At 39.3% G+C, this 19596-nt stretch overlaps 1 protein-coding gene across 2 annotated transcripts in view; it reads right to left on the bottom strand.

Moving 5' to 3' along the window:
* The window catches only part of HAO2 (hydroxyacid oxidase 2), a 122200-nt gene that overhangs the window by 1171 nt on the left and 101433 nt on the right, over window positions 1-19596 (bottom strand). The window contains exons 1-7 of one of the 2 annotated variants that reach the window (XM_032213448.1): window positions 17764-17899; window positions 10509-10661; window positions 9024-9175; window positions 7137-7420; window positions 4231-4446; window positions 3200-3358; window positions 1016-1085 (exon numbers count right to left, since the gene is read on the bottom strand). In XM_032213448.1, coding sequence (XP_032069339.1) covers window positions 1016-1085; window positions 3200-3358; window positions 4231-4446; window positions 7137-7420; window positions 9024-9175; window positions 10509-10639 — 1012 coding nt within the window. In that variant the 5' untranslated portion in view covers window positions 10640-10661; window positions 17764-17899. Of the gene's footprint in view, window positions 1-1015; window positions 1086-3199; window positions 3359-4230; window positions 4447-7136; window positions 7421-9023; window positions 9176-10508; window positions 10662-17763; window positions 17900-19596 lie in introns of those variants that run through there. The other variant, XM_032213447.1, reaches the window with a different exon arrangement.

Here is a 19596-nt window from a genome sequence, read left to right as displayed (position 1 = left end):
CTGTAACACCATCATTGATAACTATTCTTCCTTTATTCTCTGAATATAGTTGATTTATCACTTTTCTACAAAAATTTACAAACTGGAATTTTGTATTCAATTTTCTATATTTCACATTCAAAGAAATGAGTGGTATAATGAAATCTGGAGTATGGCAACAAATAATAAATTAACAACAGAAATTAAATTTAAGAAATAAATGATTAAAGTAAACCATTATAATGAAATATGGGGGGATTTTATAAAAACAGTGTTGGTGGAAGGCAAAAGGAATAAGCCTAGTCAAGAATATATGTTATTTTGGAGGGGATAAGGGCACAATTGCAATATATTGTATCTGTTAGTTGTTATAGAAGAAATATAAGGGGAGAAATGGTCTGGGGGGGTGCACTGCAATATTTGTATTCTTTTCCTTTTTTGTATTTAGATTTATATGTATTATGTTTGTATTATTTGTATTCAAAATTTAAAAATATTAAAAAAAACTATATATAGAACTGAGCTGCCTAGGTTGCCAGTGGATTTCCAGGTGCAATTTAAGATGCTGGTAATTACTTATAAAGCCCTTCAAGGCAAAGGCACCATTATTTGAAGGCCTGCCTGATCAGTAAGATTGAAAAACGTTGGTGCCCTTCAAGTCCCTTCAATCAAAAAGTGCTATTTATTGAAACCCAGGAAACTTGCCTTCTCATGAAACTGTCCCCTGGTACAAGACACCTCCCCTCCGCCATGGATCCAGCTTCCACCCTGAAAATGTTCCAGAAATTTAAAAACACAGCTGTTTTCCCAGGCCTTGCAACGGGTGTTTGTGCAGCCTTGTCAGTGTTTATATTTATATGTGAGATACAATTGAAAAGCTACTTCAGATTCTACCTTGTTTATCTGTTTTTATATTGTGAGCTGCTCAGAGTAGTTTTAGAGTCAGGTGGCCTTCCAAATCTGATTGACACATAGAGATATACTAGCAAAGAAATGAAAAAAATAAAATACAACAGTAAATTAAAGATATATTTACCGGTGAGAGCCATTGACAGACAAAATTCATCTTTTAAAATCTTCAAAAGTTCTTGAAGTCCTTCTTTACCCTGTTTCAAAAACAAATAGCATTGTAAATGATGTGGCTGACATAGTTTGATGATGTAGAGAATCCTGCAGTTTTCAAATAAAAGGCTCTCAGTAACAGCATTTTCTATGATGTTGGCAGTATATTTATTTTTCTTTGGTTTCTAATCAGAATTGTCAGCGTTTAAAGCTATGTAAAACCTGTTGGCCCTATCTGAGCAAGATGCTAGTGCCTTGACTGGGGGAAAAGGGATGTAGGCTAACTATATTCAATTTCCAGTTCTCAAAAAATATTACTTGTCTCTTACCCATTCCCAAGAGTATTTGGAAATCTTCAGTCTCTAACAGTATTACTGAGAGACCAAATAAATTGGCACAGTAGGGAAATTTGAACTAGTTATTAGATATGTATGAACCTGCCTCAACCATTTCATTTACCATCCAGGTTTCTTGGTACTATTTTGAGTTGCAACTTTTTTTCATGGATTAAAATAAATCCTTAAAATCTGTCCCTGGTCTCATTTTAGGGATGGGTTCCTACCAGTTCTAACCTCTTCTATAGAAAAGGTTCCACAAATCTACAGTGCCGTTTAGAACCGGTTCCAGCTCCCTCCCCCTGCCCATCCACACATCTTCAAGATGAAGAGCGAGAGGAGGAATTCTGGGAGTTGAAGTCCACAAGTCTTAAAGCTGTCAAGTTTGAACATCCCTGGGTTTTTTTTTCCTAAAGGGTTAGGAGTGCAAGGGTCTTGTAACTTGACAGCTTTAAGACTTGCACACTTCAATGCCAGAGTTTCTGAGCCAACATTTTGGTTATTAAGCAAGAGTTTTGTTAAGTGAGTTTCACCACATTTTACAAGTTGGCCACACCCATCCAGTCACATGACTGCCAAGCCACTCCCACTCAGTCACATGGCCGGCAAGCCACTCCCACAAAGCAGGCCACACCTATAGAAGAGGTTCAAAATTTTTTTGAAACCCACCACTGTCTCATTTACATATTTAACCTCCATTCAGACTTTTCATATGTTAGTTACACCAAAATACATTGTATAATTGTTTCTGCTTAGTAGAGTAAATTTTAGAATCTTGCAAATTTGATCTAAGGATCATGGATTTATGTTCCTACTAATTATTATTATGTTACTGCAGTATTTTATTTGCAACTTATCTAATAACCAGAAAGAAACTGAAACCAGTGTAGAAAACAGGGATCAATTCTGGGTTAGGAGAATACAACTGTCCGGTGGGTCTAAAAAAAAAGATAATATTTTATTTATTGGATACCAGAAAATGGGGACACTGGGAGGGGGAGAGCCAAAAATGTCAAGATGGCAATTCTAATTATACAATCAAGATCCTCCCCCTTTTAAATGTGTTATGTAAAACATGTTAAATGGGCCAAGGCTTTGATTGTATGATCATGGCTACCAAGTTGACTTTTTTGACCCTCTGGCAGATGCCTTGCAAGGAGAGTCTAATTTTCACCAGAATGATTTGATTACAGCTTTCATTTTAGTGCAGTTCTAGCGACCTTATAACATACCATCGCTTTCTTCTTTAACTTCCATGCCTCCAGCTATCATAAAATTCAGTAAAGCGTACTGTGGCTATAATTAGGTTTATCTTTATAGGAAAGGGTATAATGATCTATAAAAAAGGCAGGGATGTGCTCAAGCACATGAGAGACCAAGATTAAATGCTAGCAGATTTTTTTTATGCCTGACCAAGAGCTTGTTTGTAAAAACTCAGCTTTTGCTTTCTGAATACCAGCTTTTCCTATGGTGAACAATCAATTTGATTTAAAACTCCCTTTCTACATAGAGATTTTTCTCCACTATCCTTACTTGAATTATAACATGTCACGCTAAGAGCCTGCTGCATCAGAGAACTGAAGTAAATCTCAAAATATGTGTATGTGAATGTGAATGTGAGCAGACGTAATGAAGCTTACTGAATAAATCAAGTTTGTACATTAAACTTGATCGTTAGACAGGCATGCAGTATGAAATCAAATGGGAAGCATCATCTAGTGAGTGCAAATCTAGAGAAAATGGGGCAGCTGACTTTAAATAAAGAGACAGCTATTTATCTTCAACTTTTTATCATAGCCACTGGTATGCAGGGAGTTGTTCACCTTATAGGCCAAACCCCACATTGTGGGTCTGCCGATGAAGACACATTTTGCTCCAAGTGCCAATGCTTTCAACACATCATTCCCTGTTCGTACTCCACCATCCAAGTAAACTTCGATTTTGCCTTGCACTGCAGTAGTAACTTCAACCAGAGCAGCAATCTGCAAACATGATCAATCAAATTAAATTATTACAATTGCATGGGATGGGGTGGGGGAGTGTGAGTTCTTAACTAAAACAAAAGACTCTTTTTCGGTTAAATCCCAGTAAAATACAGGTTGTAGTGCTGAAAAAATCCCAAATGACTGAATACAAGAATATCTGAAGGACATAAACCTTCAGTATAACCTGGTTGTCTATTCAAATTATTGCCCAAGAACCACTTGTATATCTCAACAATCCCCGATATCCATTTGAGTGCGGAGGAAGAAATGGATCTTCAGGGGCTGTACTTAAGCTGAGGAATTCCTTTCCAAGAGAGACCCCAAATAAATTAATATCCTATTAACAAGTTTTGCAAAAGTTGATTTAAACTTTTTACAAGAAGACTTCTTTTTTATTTGTATCAAAAGCTGCTATAATGATTTACTGTCTATGATGCAGAGTAACAATTTTATTGCTGCTTTGCCATATGTCATACCCAGGGGTGGGTTCCGGCAGCCGCTACTGCCGGTTCGCTCGTGGTACTAAAAAAAATGCTTCTGCACATCTGCAAAGCCAAAAACAAGATGGTGGCACCGGTTTGGGGGCATGGCAGGCCTGTGTCCCTGCCCATTCCAGCAACCCAGGTTGCCAAGTTACTACCGGTTTGGCCGAACTGGTCTGAACTGGTAGGAAATTATCTCTGATTATATTGTGATGTTTATTCTGTGATGTTTGGGAACCTAGCAGCTGAATGGATGAATCTCATATTTTAAATGGGGTTATAGTTTTTTAACTTTAGCTTTACTCAGGAAGGATCCTTACAATGAAAATGCAACATTGTTTGCTATAGCCAGGTTGCAAATAGGATAAATAATAGTTCATGACTTGCAGTAGGAAGGACTCCATCTAGCTGTCTTCCTCCGTGGTTGGATACGATAATCCCTTGAACCCCATGTCTCACAGCTAGCTCAGCATCTTCCTTTGTCAAAATCCCCTTGATGATGATTGGCAGCTGGGTCAGACTTTGTAGCCAGGTGATGTCATTCCAATTGATAGATGGGTCTATGGATCCAGGGGGCAGACCATATTCAGTCTGGTCTTCATCCTGAAAGAGAGAGGAAGATGGAAATTTCATTACCATTGTATGCCTATGTCTATGTCTGTTTCAGTAAATGCTAGCTTACACAGGGGTGGGCTTCTATGGGTTTGCCCAGGTTCAGGAGAACCCGTAGCTAACTTTATGGCTGGTTTGGAGAACCTCCAAATCCCATCCCCAGCTTTCCCCAGGTATCACTCTAAAGCTGACAAATTTCATGAACATCCTCCTAAATTTTCTGGTGCTTCATGTTTCATTGTCTAGTATATAAGTAGCCTTTTGACAACATTTTGCCATTCCTCATTTTGTTATAAGGAAGCCTTGTAAGTTTGCAAGAGATTGTAAGAGTTGTGACAAAAAGTGCTAAAATACCATCTAGGCTAGGAACATCTGCACCCCAGATTAGCCTCAGGATGCTCAAGAACATGTCGCTTCGGTAGCTAACCCAAGGAGAATCACAGAAAATGGGAGAAAATAGCAGTGTGAGCTTCCTTCCCGGGGAAGACAGAGATAGAGCTCCAGGAAAAGGAAGGGTGATGAAGAAATGCCAAATACTCTTTTATAGTTCAAGGAGATTTCTTCTTTTTTATGGTCATTGCTTAGTACAATCTGATACAGAATGAGCAATTACCCCAAGAACTCATTTACTGTAACCAGGAAAACTTCTTGTCGTTTGGGATTGCATTGCTTTTCCGTGACCCTTTTCTCAAGGAGAGGAAAGTGGAAATCCATTTCTCTTCCTCATCCCCAGGGTTCATCACTAAAAGTTTGGCATTTCCATATCTTAAAGAGCTGATAAAAGTTGTCTTCACCAGGACCTTCAAAACTTGCAGAGTTAAGAGTTGCCTGACTTTTCATTTTCATTCCATTTCTATAGTTTGAGCCTGGAAAAAGCTTCCACAACAAACCCCTTCCAGCAATGTATATTTCTGACTATTAAGTACAAATATGCAAAGTATATTCTAGATTTGTCCCCTCCCCAGCTAATACCCCATACGAGCTTATTTTGAGGAATAGATTTAATTTTGGATGGCTCAGTCTTTTATTACATACTAGCTGGATACCCGTGCTTCGCGACAAAACTATGTGATCAGGCAATGCAGGAGAAATCCGATTCACTCCGGTTCAATCCAGTGGTGGTTGGTGATTTAAATACATAAGGGAATCCTGCTCCTGCTGCCTTGAGTTTGGAAGCAGTTCCATAGGTAGAAGGCGTAGACATTTTGGTAAGGTACTGACGTTTAGTACTGTAAGAGCTCCTGAGTGAAGGAGTGGAACGTCTGCCAGTTTGAACTGCAGTAACAGAATGTGAGGCAACTGGCACTTGGAACAGAGTTCTTTTCAGGTGGGGAGGGGGAGTAGAATCAGAGGTATGTCTGGCGCTACCAGTTCGCTCATACTCACATGTACGCTTGCTGCTTCGCCGGGTAGGTGGAGCCTCCCGCCATCGCCACTAACAGTTCGGTCAATCTGGGCCAATCCGGGAGCAACCCACCTCTGAGTAGAATGTCTAACTCCTTAACATCAGAGCGTGTTAATATAAGACAACTGGCAGTTGGAATAGAGTTTTTTCAGGTGGGGAGTGGGGGTAGAACTCCTTAGCATCAGAGTGTGTTAATTACTGTATAAGAAATACTTATAATCTGATGGTCATTTCAAAGAATCCTTTCTTAGCGAGTACCTAGAAGCCAAGAGGAATATACGTGCCAAATTTCAAGTTTGTAGGCTTTACGGTTCTGGAGATTTCGTGATGACTGAGTGGTACTTGGCTTATATATATATAGATTATTATTGTATATGTAATGGTCTTTGTCATTTTCTGTATGAATAATCAAGAATTAAGAATAATTACAAAGAACTATATTGTCACAATGGCTCAGCTATTGTGGTGTAGTGTTCACACAATGTGGTATGAATTAGTCTGGATTTTTAGCCAATAAGGCCCTTTTGGTGGTATTTCTGGTCTAAAAAGACAAAGTAATGGTTGTGAAATGCTGAGTTTCAGAATTTCCACAGGAAAAATAAAAATGAAATAAACATGAAATGTTGTTCACAAAACCACATGTACTCATATCAGTAGTAAATATTAGACAACAACTGTTACTTGAATGTCAAATATTAAGTGCTAATAATGAAATATCTTTATTAGAATATTTGCTTAAGAACAATACAATATAATGGATAATTTCTTTCCAGGGTTGGAAAATAAAGGAATCCATTATTACAGCTTCCTCAATTGATGGCCATTCAACCGTCAGCCATCAGACAAAATCGATCAATAATTAATATTGGTATTTTTAAAATAATTTTCAGAGAGAGAGAGAAATAATTTAGTCAGCTGTTAACATTATAGGTTATTAGTAATTCAGAAGATAATACCTCAGAAACAAATTCTGTACATGTGAACTTGCTATGTTTAAACATCACATGAAGTTTCCCTTCCGGAAGCTTACATACAGCTGTTTAGGGTGAGGTTTTCACGGTCACATCATTAATTCAGAGGATTCAGTCCTAGAAACAGTTAACGCCTCAGTAGTGGAAGCTGCGTAGGTAGGCAATTCTAAACCCTAGTTTGCAGACTGCATATTTTGGAAACTCAGTCAGGATTCCAAAATGTGCAAGCATGTTTGGATTCTAAGATTCACCATCCTTTCCTTCACATGCTTTTTTTAAATTGATGGATGGTAGGAGTTACTAACCTCAAAAGCTCCTTTAAAGTTCTTCACTTGGATGGATTTCAAGAACTGGTAATTGTTGCGAATGTCATCCCGCCTCCTGCCAGTGTAGGGCACGTCAACTGTGAGCACCAGGGCCTGGAATCCCAGTGCATTAACCCGTCGTACCAGCTGCTCTGAGAACGTCCTCTTCCGATGGAGGTAGAGTTGGAACCACCGTAAACCATTAGGTGCAGCAGCAACAATTTCTTCCACAGAGAAAGTGGAATAAGTGCTGGCTATGTAGCAGGTATTCATAGCTTCTGCCGCTTTAGAAAATATGGAGGGAAGGGGGAAAGAGTCAAAACTGACTTCTATAATTAAGTCTCAGCCTGATCATCTACTGCTTCCCATGCAGCCAATAAGTCCCAATTTAAGACTTTGGTGTGGGGAGTCAATTGGTGGCACTGTAATTGAAGCTCTGTCCATTTTGTATGTAGATCAACATTGTGTGACAGGTACAAAGGAGCAGGACTATGTTTGCAAGTCAGCAGAGAACTTTTCCATTTGCTGCTACATCAGATGTAATATCTTTTGTTATGGCATTGCCCACTTCAAGATATCTTGTTACATAGGTGTCATTTAGGCCACTGAAAGTAAAGTATTAACAATGAGCAGAGCATAGTATACATTAGGCTAGACAAGAATTTGGTGGTAAACTAGAATTATTTTGATACACAAAAAATTGTACTTCGATGTCTTACTGATTGAGGAATGATGAAATATTTGTTTTAAAAGAAATAAAACTTTTGAACTGAAAAAAAAAACAATGAGCAGAGCATTTTCTACATAAACATCTATCAGTCATTATCCTACATTGTTCCAAGTCCTAGTCCATATTTTCCGAATTCTGAGTGCTTTAAAAATTCAGCCCCATTTCCCTGACAGTAAGCAGCTGTGCAGTTAATACTGGCATGGAGCCAAAGGAAATGCCTTGGCTGGACTTTTGACCAGGCAGTCACAGGCAAGGTTGTAGCCATTCTGTTGGAGGAAGAAAACTGTGCATGGATGGATGGAGGGAGGGATTGAAGGATAGACAGAGTTCATGTATATACCCACTCACATACCTGTGCGCATGTATATAAAAGTAGTAAGTCAGAATTCTGTATTAGAGGAATGAATACAAAGCCAAAGTAGAAAGGCGCCAGATTGTATCCCCTTTGGGATACTTGCCACAATAATCTTCATGGCACAGGGGGAAAGCAAAGCAAACACCCACCTCCAAAAGTAGATTAAGCAGGAGCAGCCCAAATCTCTAGCTGTTTTTTTGTCCTTCTTTAGCTATTTATTTGGGGGTCAAATTAGTTGCTTAAGGAACCTCCTGGAGTGCCATATATTTTGCATGCAGCAATTCAAGCCCTGCATGCGATTCCCTATTAAAAGAAATTGGGTGGACTCACAGTGCAGATGCCCTGTGGGAAAGAACTAGTGTGTTCTGTTGTCTCTCTCTCTCTCTTTAAATTTACAATTACCATTAGGTTTAGTAGATGATAGCAATAGCATTTATATACCGCTTCACAGTGCTTTACAGCCCTCTTTAAGTGGTTTACAAAGTCAGCCTATTGTCCCCAACAATCTGGGTCCTCATTTTACCCACCTTGGAAGGATGGAAGGCTGAATCAACCTTGAGCCTACTGAGATTTGATCTGCCAAACTGCATTCTAACAACTGTACCAATGTAGCTCTTTAGATGATAGATAGATAGATGATAGATAGATGATAGATAGTTAAATAGGTGGATGGATGGATTTACAATGGCTTGTTTTCTTTTGAACCCACCATACCATAATTTCATATCCTATAGACCAGAAACTATTTCAGCAAAATTATTTTTGGCCTATACTGTTGCTAGGGGAAAAGATTGTTGCATACCTCGAGCTGTGCTCTGCTCTCCATCAGGACAAGCCAAACCGTGGAAGCCAGTGGGAGCAATCCCCACTGGGAAGTCAATTTCAGAGCCAAGAATCGTTGTCCTTGGATCTATTGCCGACATATCCCGCAGCACACGTGGCCGCAAATAGATTCTGTGGGATGACAAGAGAGCAGAAGCAGCAGGGCTGATAGGAGGTAATTGAAGGAAGTCCAGAAAAATGAACTTTTCCTATCTGTCTGCTTATCCATTTATTTTCCTATCCATTATTCAATCTACCATAATAACCTCAAGCAACGTCCTAGATTTTGTCATGTATCCTGAATTGTGCAATGGCTGAGAGCAACCAAATGTGTGCTGCAAAAGTGGTATGTGTGTCATTGCTGCCATCTAGTTGTCCAGATGTTTTCAATGCAGATCTGATAGCCCTGCAGTGGCACTGATCTTGCTCAGTTTTTAAGGCCTATAAAGAAGATACGAATGACGATGCAGCCCTGTGAAGGAGAGTGTTTTTGGTGTTGCTAGTCTTGAACTCTTTGTGACTGCATGGAGAAGTCCCTGCTATTTTCTTGGGAACATTTTCAGAAGTGACTTGCCAGTGCCTTCTTCCTATGCTTGAAACACAAAGACTTGCTAAAAATCATCTCTCTGGTTTCCTGCCTAAGGGAAAACTGGAATGGGGTTTTCCCACTCCTGGGTCAGCACTTTAACCACTGCACCATTCGAATGGCCTTTGAAGGAGGGATGCCATAGTTTATAGACACAAGTTACTCTTGCATTTACCCAGCTACATCCTACAGTTAACTCTTTCAGTGACAGACAATGAGAAATAATCTTGCTAAACACTGAAGAAGACACTAAATCAGAGAAGAGAGAAACCAGCCATCTTTCTTACTTGGATATAAAAGTTGCAGGCAGGCAGTCCTTTTATTATGTAAGCTTAGTTTCCCCATCCTAGTACCCACAGAAATGCAGGAATCATCCTGGCTAAGAAACAGAGATTTGTAAGCATGCTATAAATAATCTAAATACATGTCATGCCTCCCCTGGGCAAATGCTATGAGACTCCTTCTGTTTTGAAAGGCTGGGTGTTTCTTGAAAGTGGGACCAGGAAGTATTTCAGCAACTCTGGGGTATCCAGATGCTCAGGTTTAACCACCCAGGAGTGATTGCTGGTTCTCGCAGTAGTGATCTGCTGCTCACTATTGTAGCAAGCTAGTCTGTGTCACATACATCTGTGAGAAGGGGCCAGAACACTCATCAAAACTGGGGTGTTATCAGCTGTTAGCATTTTCATAGCCAATTTCTTTTCCCAAATCCAATTTCTAGTCTAGTGAATACCAGATCATTCATATCTATCTGAGTTTGCATCAGACAGTGAATGAGGAGAATAAAATTCAGTTGGCTTGGTGCTACATCTCAAAGTGGATACATCTGACTCAGTTATGAGTGGCTATCTTCTTTCAAATACTTACTTTATATCCTACCTTTTATATGCCAGGCAATTGTCATCCCGCGTATAACATTCATCAGCACCTGCTGCAAAATAATCCCAGATAGGCTTGGGAAGATGCTTTCTAGCATATGCTTCAAAATCTGACAAACAGACAAGAGTCATTTGAAAACAAAGTGAGATGAACCTGTTAGGAAGAGAGAGATTGAATAAATATAACAGGAACAGAATTCCAGATGAAAATCCTAAAATAAAGTTGAAAAAGAAATAGTGTATAAGCAAGAACCTATCATCTAAGGAACAAGATCTCACAAAAGCATCTGGAGTTCATTTAGGGCAGGGCTGTCAAACTCGCGGCCTGTAGGCCTGATGCGTCACGTGCTGCCCCCCCACCTCATTTAGCAAAGAGGGGAAAGTCCTGATATGTCACGTGACGCCACCATGACAGTGTGAGTTTGACACCCCTGATTTAGGTGATCTCAGAAATATAAGCCAAGCAAAGTATGTTGTAATTTCAAGTTATTCTTTTATTATATATTTATACTGATCTTCACCCAAAATGAATTAAAAATGTGAAATCCACTTCCCTACCTAGTCTATAGACCTGGTTTTCTTGCCATAATCTATACAAGCAGTAGCCATGTCCAATCTAATCACCACCAAGATAAACCTAATTTATTGAGCATGATGATACAACTCAGCACTATTATCTTTTTTTCTTTTCCTTAAAAAAGGAAACTGTTAAAAACATTTTTTCATTTTTGACAGAATCTGATGACTTGTGTAGGCATAGATGCTTATTCTGTTTATAAGCAGTATCCTGAATAACAGGAAGTGAGATTCCTATAATCTTCTCAGCTACTCTTACTTAAGGTGACCAGATTTTCAGATTGGTAAAGAGGGACACCTTTGACCGGGGGGGGGGGGGGGTTGATTAAAAATTTTATACGGAGCAACAAAAATTTTCATACAACGCAAAAATAGTATTGTTATGTTTTTTTTATTTCAACATAACTACAATTTACAAATATAAATTGTAACTGTTGCCAAACATCAAAATTTTGATCGCGTGACCATGAGGATGCTGCAACGGTCGCTAAGTGTGAAAATGGTCACTAAGTGTGAAAAATGGTCATCAGTCACTTTTTTCAATGCCATTGTAACTTTGGTCACTATATTTTTTTTAGATTTTTTTTTTTGTAGATTTTATTGAACATTTATATGCCGCCCTTTTCCCTGAGGGGACTCAGGGCGGCTTACAACAATGGGGGGAAGGGAGTGCAAGACAAGACTTAAAAGAAAAAGAAACGTGAATAAAAGAAATTAACCATAAAAACACAACATTCACTCAACATTCGGGCGGGGTGAGAATAATCCTATCCCCAGGCCTGACGGGATAGCCAGATCTTGAGGGCTGTGCAGAAGGCCTGGACTGTGGTGAGGGTACGGATCTCCACGGGGAGGTTGTTCCATAGTGTCGGAGCTGCAACTGAGAAGGCTCTCCTCCGCGTAGTCGCCAGTCGGCACTGACTGGCGGATGGAATTCGGAGGAGGCCTACTCTGTGCGATCTGATGGGACGCAGGGAGGTAATTGGCAGGAGGCGGTCTCTCAAATAGCCAGATCCACTACCATGGAGCGCTTTATAGGTGGTAAGTAAGACCTTGAAGTGCACCCGACGATCAACAGGTAGCCAGCCCAGCTCACGGAGGATCGGTGTTATATGGGCGAACCGTGGTGCGCCCATGATCACTCGCGCGGCCGCGTTCTGAACTAGCTGAAGTCGCCGGATGCTCTTCAAGGGCAGCCCCATGTAGAGCACATTGCAGTATTCCAGCCTAGAGATCACAAGGGCTCGAGTGACTGTTGTGAGAGCCTCCCGGTTCAGGTAGGGCCGCAACTGGCGCACCAGGCGAACCTGGGCAAATGCCCCCCTGGTCACAGCCGACAAATGGTGGTCAAAACTCAGCTGTGGATCCAGGAGGACTCCCAAGTTGTGGACCCTGTCTGAGGGGTATAGATTTTGCCCCCCCAGCCTGATTGATGGAACGTTAGCCGAATTTTTGGGAGGAAAACACAACAGCCACTCGGTCTTTTCCGGGTTGAGCACCAGTTTGTTAGCTCTCATCCAGTCTTTAACAGCCTCAAGGCCCCGGTTCACCTTTCTTGCCACAGTTCTTAAGTGAATAAATGCAGCTGATAAGTTAGTAACATAAGTGAATCTGGTTTCCCCATTTGACTTTGTCAAAAGGTGATTATATGACCCCAGGACACTGAAACCATCATAAATACGAATCTGTTGCCAAACATCAAAATTTTGATCGCGTGACCATGAGGATGCTGCAACGGTCGCTAAGTGTGAAAATAGTTGCTAAGTGTGAAAAATGGTCATCAGTCACTTTTTTCAATGCCATTGTAACTTTGGTCACTATACCACCTTTCTTGCCACAGTTCTTAAGTGAATCTTAAGGGAAGATGTTATATCTTAAGTAAATCTTAAGTCTTAAGTGAAGATGTTATACAGTAGAACCTCTGGTCACGAATGCTTCTGACCAAAATATTCACATTCCCCCCCCCCCCGCTGCTGATTTCCCCTTCTGCACCATTTTTTTTTGTAAGCGCCAAATTTCCAAAATTAGGTTTGATTCATGACCAAATCGGTTTGCGACCAATGTTATGGAACGAATTATGGTTGTGACTAGAGGTTCTACTGTATTCATGCCTTTACATACTCATCACCTCAAAATGTTGCACAGCCTTCATAAGTTTCTAATACAGATAAAATTAAATACAACATCAAAACCATAAAAAAGTAAAATTAACCTGGCTGTAAAATCCTATGCCTGTCTTGGTATTATTACTGACACACTTGCTGCAGTATTTGATGGCTAAAAGAAAAAAAAATATTGTTAAAGTGTGGATTATGTTCACTCCCATGTCTTGTCTGCTGCGTTGATTTTGAATTCATTAAAAGAGCTTATTTTACATCAAATCCCTCTCATATTATTCTCCTATGTTCAATAAACCCTAAGAGACAGCATACTAAACATGAAATTCCTGTAACTGTATATTTAGTAAATTGTGGAGCTGAGTTTATCCAATTAACTCAGTTTTTGGACTTGAGTAATCACATACAATAAAGGAAATAAAACTATTTAGAATGAAGTGTAGTTGGCTATTTGTGATTAAGGGTGTCATGCAGAAACAATTATAGTTTTGATCAGGAAAATACCCTAAAAAAACCCTTTTGTTCTTTCAGGGTTTTTTTAAATGATTTTTCCACGGCACATCACATATTGTTTTGAATAAAAAAACAGCAGCTGCACATTTTTAAAAACCTACATTATTTTAAAATGCATTAAAAAATAAAAGAAAAAACCCAGCACACTTACCAATAATAGCAATAATAATAGCAATAACAGTGGACTTATATACCGCTTCATAGGGCTTTCAGCCCTCTCTAAGCGGTTTACAGAGTCAGAATATTGCCCCCAACAACAATCCGGGTCCTCATTTTACCCACCTCAGAAGGATGGAAGGCTGAGTCAACCCTGAGCCGGTGAGATTTGAACCGCTGAACTGCTGATCTAGCAGTCAGCCTGCAGTGCTGCATTTAACCACCGCGCCACCTTGGCGCAGACAGAAACTCAATATTTTTCAAAGAAACTTTCCCACCATTTTGGAGTCCTCCAACCTCCGTGCCCCTCCCCTCCGGAAAATCCAGGAAGTAACACTGGCGACCTCTCTAGCCATTTCCTGCAGCTCTATGGTACTACATCATTTTTTTCTTATAAAATGAGATAAACGCGGCGCGGGGGGGGGGGGGGGGAGGTCCGTTTTGTTGTTTTAATGTTTTAATATCTTCAATGAAAGTACTGAGACAGAGAGAGAGAGGGATTAGACAGGGTGTCTTTTGTCTTGCCTCGATTAGGATTTCTTAAGCAAATCCACTGGGCTTTCAACATGAAGCCAGAAAATCGGGACTTTTTTAAAAGGCGGAGGGATGCGGGAAAAATTGTTATAAATCATGACTGTCCCGCTGAAATCGGTACGTCTGGTCACCCTATTCTTACTACTCTCTGTATGGGCCTTCTAACTGATGGACTGCTACCACTAAACCAAACAGTAATGCAGTTTGTTAAAACGCTCTCAATTGCGCCTCTGTAAAAAGTGGCCAGGACCGAAGGAGAAAGATGTGCTCTACTAATCTGATACAAGAAATGCAAACACTAGTTTGCATGCTTCAAAGAGTTTGAAACTAATTAGAAATATTCCTCCTCTGGGAAAAATCTCTCTATTTTACATTTCAATGCAAAATAAGATTTTAAAGGTCAATTGCTAAAGTGCATGATGGCTACTTTGAAAGAAACATTTGATTTGTGAGCTGATGAAGTCCTTGACTTTCTAATTCTTTACTGGAATTAAAAGTTGATGCTGAAGATAAACAAATTTTCTTGAAGACAACTGAAATGGACTTAAAGGTGGATTTTAAAAATACAATTTATAAAAAAGAGATGCCAATACTAAATGTACAAATGGAATTGAATGATCATTTAAAAATCAAAAGGGACATACAAATAATATATCTAGAGAGTGATGTGAACTATCCTTTTAAACTGAAATATTTACTGATGTTAAAATTACAAATTACAAATGGATTTGGATAAAGATTATAAGAACTTCAAGAAAAGAAAGAAGAGCCTGTAAGAAAACAGGAGTTAAAATTTTATCTATGGAACTAAGGGGAGGTTGGGAGGAGAAGGAAAAAAATAAAATTGGTCTATTTGACTGTGATCAAATAATGAGTTACTATCTTTGGTGATATTGAAAATTCTCAGTCATCCAGATAGAATTGTCTGGAAGCTGCTTGGATGGGCAATGAAGTCTCAAATCAGCAAGAAAATAAGTCCAGTTGCCATGACTGAACTTCCAGATATCTTTGGTGATGTTTAATGGTTACCTGGATTTGATTGTTTTGTCGTCCCCCCACCTCCCTCCCTCTCCCTCTCCCCCTCTCTCTCTCCCTCCCTCCCTCCCTCCCTCCCTCCCTCTCTCTCTCGATGATGCTATGGATTATTTTGTAATATCTACTTCATTATTTTTGGGTATCTAAATTACAAGTTATTATTTCTGGTAATGTTTAATAACCCTTCACTTTTACTTTATTTTATTTGCAATGTTTAATTGGTATGAGAGCATTGGGGAGATTAAATTAAATGAAAATGAGGATCATATACTTATATTGTTAAGTATTTTGATAATTAATAAGGAGAGTTGAAGATATAGAGATTAATTTGTAGAAAATTGTGTGAGGTATAGAATGAAGAGGCATCTGGTTGTATAAGAGAGAGAGTACCTATCTAAACAATTTAGGCAGAATAGGTAACCACAAGATTTTATCACAAGATGCCTGTGCAATATACTGTGGAGAGAAAGAAAGGAAGAAGATACAAGACCAATTATGTGGGACACCCTGCCATCCATCAAAAATATTTCAGAACCAAGTAGAATGCAACGTCCAAAATTTGCCAATGGGCATTGCCCACCACCCAGAGGCTACCATACAAGGACAAATCATGCACTACAAAGATTGTTTGGAGGTGGGAGAAACTTCCAATATAATTTACTGGATTCTCTGCATGGATTGCCACTGCGACTATGTGAGATAGACAGGCAGGAAGCTAACCACCAGATTGTGAGGACACGAACAAGCAGTTAGTCAAGAAGACCCAAACTCATTGGGAGCCTCATATGCAATCAACAATGTAGTATGCATTCCATTTCACAGCTATTACAATTGTTGGCCAAGAAGGGACAAAAATAGCCAGAGAAATGATTGAAGCCTAGGAAACAGGTCCCTTATCAGTCAAAAGAGGTGCTGATTTACCATCAGTTTATCAAGTACTTAGGAGCCAAGCATAGCCAAGGAAACAATAATCAATGACTTAATAGCCAACCATCAACACCTTAATTAACAACTAAAAGCTACACACGACCATGCACCATGTAAATACAACACATAGAAGAACCTAGTGCACATACTCTAGAGAGAGAAGTTCCCTGATGATGGGCTCCTACAAGAGGCACATAGTTGGAAGAATAAACCTTTGGTCCTGGTGACCAATTCACATTAGATCCTTCAACGTTATGCTGGGACACATATATTTGCCTTCATTTTCAAAATAAGTAGGATCTGCCAGTAATAGTGAATACTGAATTTTCTGGTTGAGCTCCAGGTCCCCACAATCTCAGCAGCTCCACAATCTGAGTTTTTGAAATATCTAGCAGATCATGGAAGGAGAAAAGGATCGCTATGGAAGGGTGCCACAGGTTAAAATACCCTATGGGCATAAAGCTTTTTCTGAACTTAGTGTCCTCCCTGATTAAGTCACTTTAGCTGTAATTGGAAAAAGAAAAGGATAATCATAAGCTTGTCTGATTTCTCTAGAAAAATAAATACAGATGCTCCAAAAAAGGAAGATCTCAAGGAGGGAAATCTAGTAAGACCTTTTTAGACCTGGTGTCTATCTCCCTTGATGATCCTAAGTGATCACAACAATTGCTTCACAATCAATTACAAAATAACTGTTGTTACTACTGGATACCCTTTTAGGATTTTCTGCTGACACTAGGGCTGAATTTTTTGGGTGGGTGGGTGTGATTTGTTTATAGATGAGAGATGGGATAAAAAGATAAATGTTTGTAACTTTAGATAGAATAAGTAGTTATTAATTTTTTAATATTTATTATGATAAGGGTTGGATGTCATTTCTTTATATATTTCTTTTCTCTTTATTATACTCTTACACTTTTTAGCATTAGCAATAGCAATAGCACTTAGACTTATATACCATTTCACAGTGCTTTACAAACCTGTCTAAGCAGTGACAGTGTCAGCATATTGCCCCCAACAATCTGGGTCCTCATTTTACTAACCTCAGAAGGATGGAATGCTGAATCAATCTTGAGCCAGTGAGAATCGAACCCCTAGCACTGAGCAGAGTTAGCCTGGCACACAGCATTCTAACCACTGTGCCACCATAACACTTTTATTCCTATATTCTCTTTTCTTTCTTTCAGTTTAATTTGTATTATATTTTATTATAATAAATTACAATATGGGACATATACTTGTGCATATTAAAATGGAAGTGATCCTTTTCATTCATTTCAGTCAGACAAGTGGAAGACTTGTAAACGCCATTACACAAGCCAAATTACAAACTGTTCAGCTACATCCCTTGCCTCCATCATCCATTTCCCTCCCATACCCTTTCAAAAACTTACTTACTTTTAACACTAGAATAGCCAAGGTAAAAGACTTTGCTCCAGTGGGGATTTTAAGAGAATCGGGAATGTATACAAGCACTTTGTAAGAACAGGAGTTCCTTAGTTTATGGAGGATAAATGCTAGAAATTTAATAAACTACTACAAGAAGTTAAAGCTTAACTTCTGCAATAAACTTTGTACTGTTTACCCTGTCCTGAAAATGCTCTGATCACGCAATGGTATCCAAGACCCCGGAAGTTTTACAGAAGCAAGGATGATGAAATCATTATGCAGTGTGGAAAAAATGTGGGCAGTGCTCCTGCATTTTACAATGGGGAAGGCCTGCATATTTTCAGAGCATTTATGATTGGCAGATTTCTTCAGAATCTACTCAACCCCAGAAATTTAGACTTTTATAAGTTATTTAGCATACATATTTATACCAATTAAATGGTTCCTCATGTCGTACGTTCTTGCTAGAAGATTGCTTGTTAAGACAAGAGGGGTTTTTTACAAGCAGAACTGCTAGAGAGAAAATGCTATTATAGCCACAAGAAGTCATGTACCTTTCCAAGCAAGAGCAGTCAAGGAAGCAAATAATGCAGTACCTAAATTGCATGTTAACAACTCTTGTTAGATTATTAATCTGCTATTGGTACATGCAGAGAAAATGGCACCAATCTCATCCCTTAGATTCTGCCTACATTCCCTAGAAACTGAGCATTCTCCCCATCTCCATCCCCACTCTTACCTTGTCTCAGAGCCATTATTTACATTTTATTTATTTGTTTGCAAGAACTTTGTTTCCCAGAAAGACCAGAAGGTCAATGTTCCATTGCAGGGGCATTGATCATAGTTTCTTTCTTAAAATTACATCTCTTAACAATAATAAGACAGCTATTATGTAAATGAATGAATCCACCTTTAGAAGATGAATGAGTTTTAGATGCAGAGTGTGATTTTAAGAACTTTTCATACAATGGAGAAAACTCTTTGGTACATGGGAATCAAACAAGGTTGTATACTCACCCTTATTTTTTTGGTCAACCTATACATTCATTCATTCATACATACATACATACATACATACATACATACATACACACACACACACACACACACACACACACACACACACACACACACACAGATTCCCCCCTCCGACCTGCAAATCACTCAGCCACAGGCTTGGCTGTTTGCCACTCTTTAATCACGGAGTTATCGACTCCTTTGGCTGAAGGCCCAGACAAGACTCACATGCAAGAATAGTTGGCAGCAACCCAAAATATAGCTAAGAGTACAGTTCCACTAATAGAGAGTGCAATCAACCAATAATCAACAGAAAGCAAACAATGGCAAGCTTCACACACATACACACACATACACACACACACACACACACCAGTGGTGGGATTCAAATAATTTACCAACCAGTTCTCTGCCCTAATGACCAGCTGGGTAGGTGGGGCTCGGTGGTCATGTGATCATGTGGGCGCGGCCAAGTCAATGTCACTCACGGTGATGGGCACTTTGCCTTAGTTGTTACAATGGTAATAAGGGTTAACTGGAGACGCAGTTTCTGTAAGCAGGGCACTAAAGATTATGCTAGAAACAACACCAGAATGTTTCCTTCCTGCCTTCCTTACAGGATTAGCCCTGCAAAGTGGAAAAAACCAAAATGAGATTTCCTCCAAAAACCGGTTCTCCGAACTGCTTAGAAAATTATCAACCGGTTCTCCTGAATAGGTGTGAACTGGATTAATCCCACTACTGATACACACACACACACACACACACAAACACACTAATTACAAGAACTCAAAAGAGTAGAGTGTGTGGGCTGACTGACAGGTT

Source organism: Thamnophis elegans, chromosome 3 (assembly GCF_009769535.1).
Source record: "Thamnophis elegans isolate rThaEle1 chromosome 3, rThaEle1.pri, whole genome shotgun sequence".
NCBI classification, from domain to species: domain Eukaryota; kingdom Metazoa; phylum Chordata; class Lepidosauria; order Squamata; family Colubridae; genus Thamnophis; species Thamnophis elegans.
The sequence above is the reverse complement of the archived record's forward strand: the minus strand, read 5'-3'. Positions and strand labels throughout refer to the sequence as shown.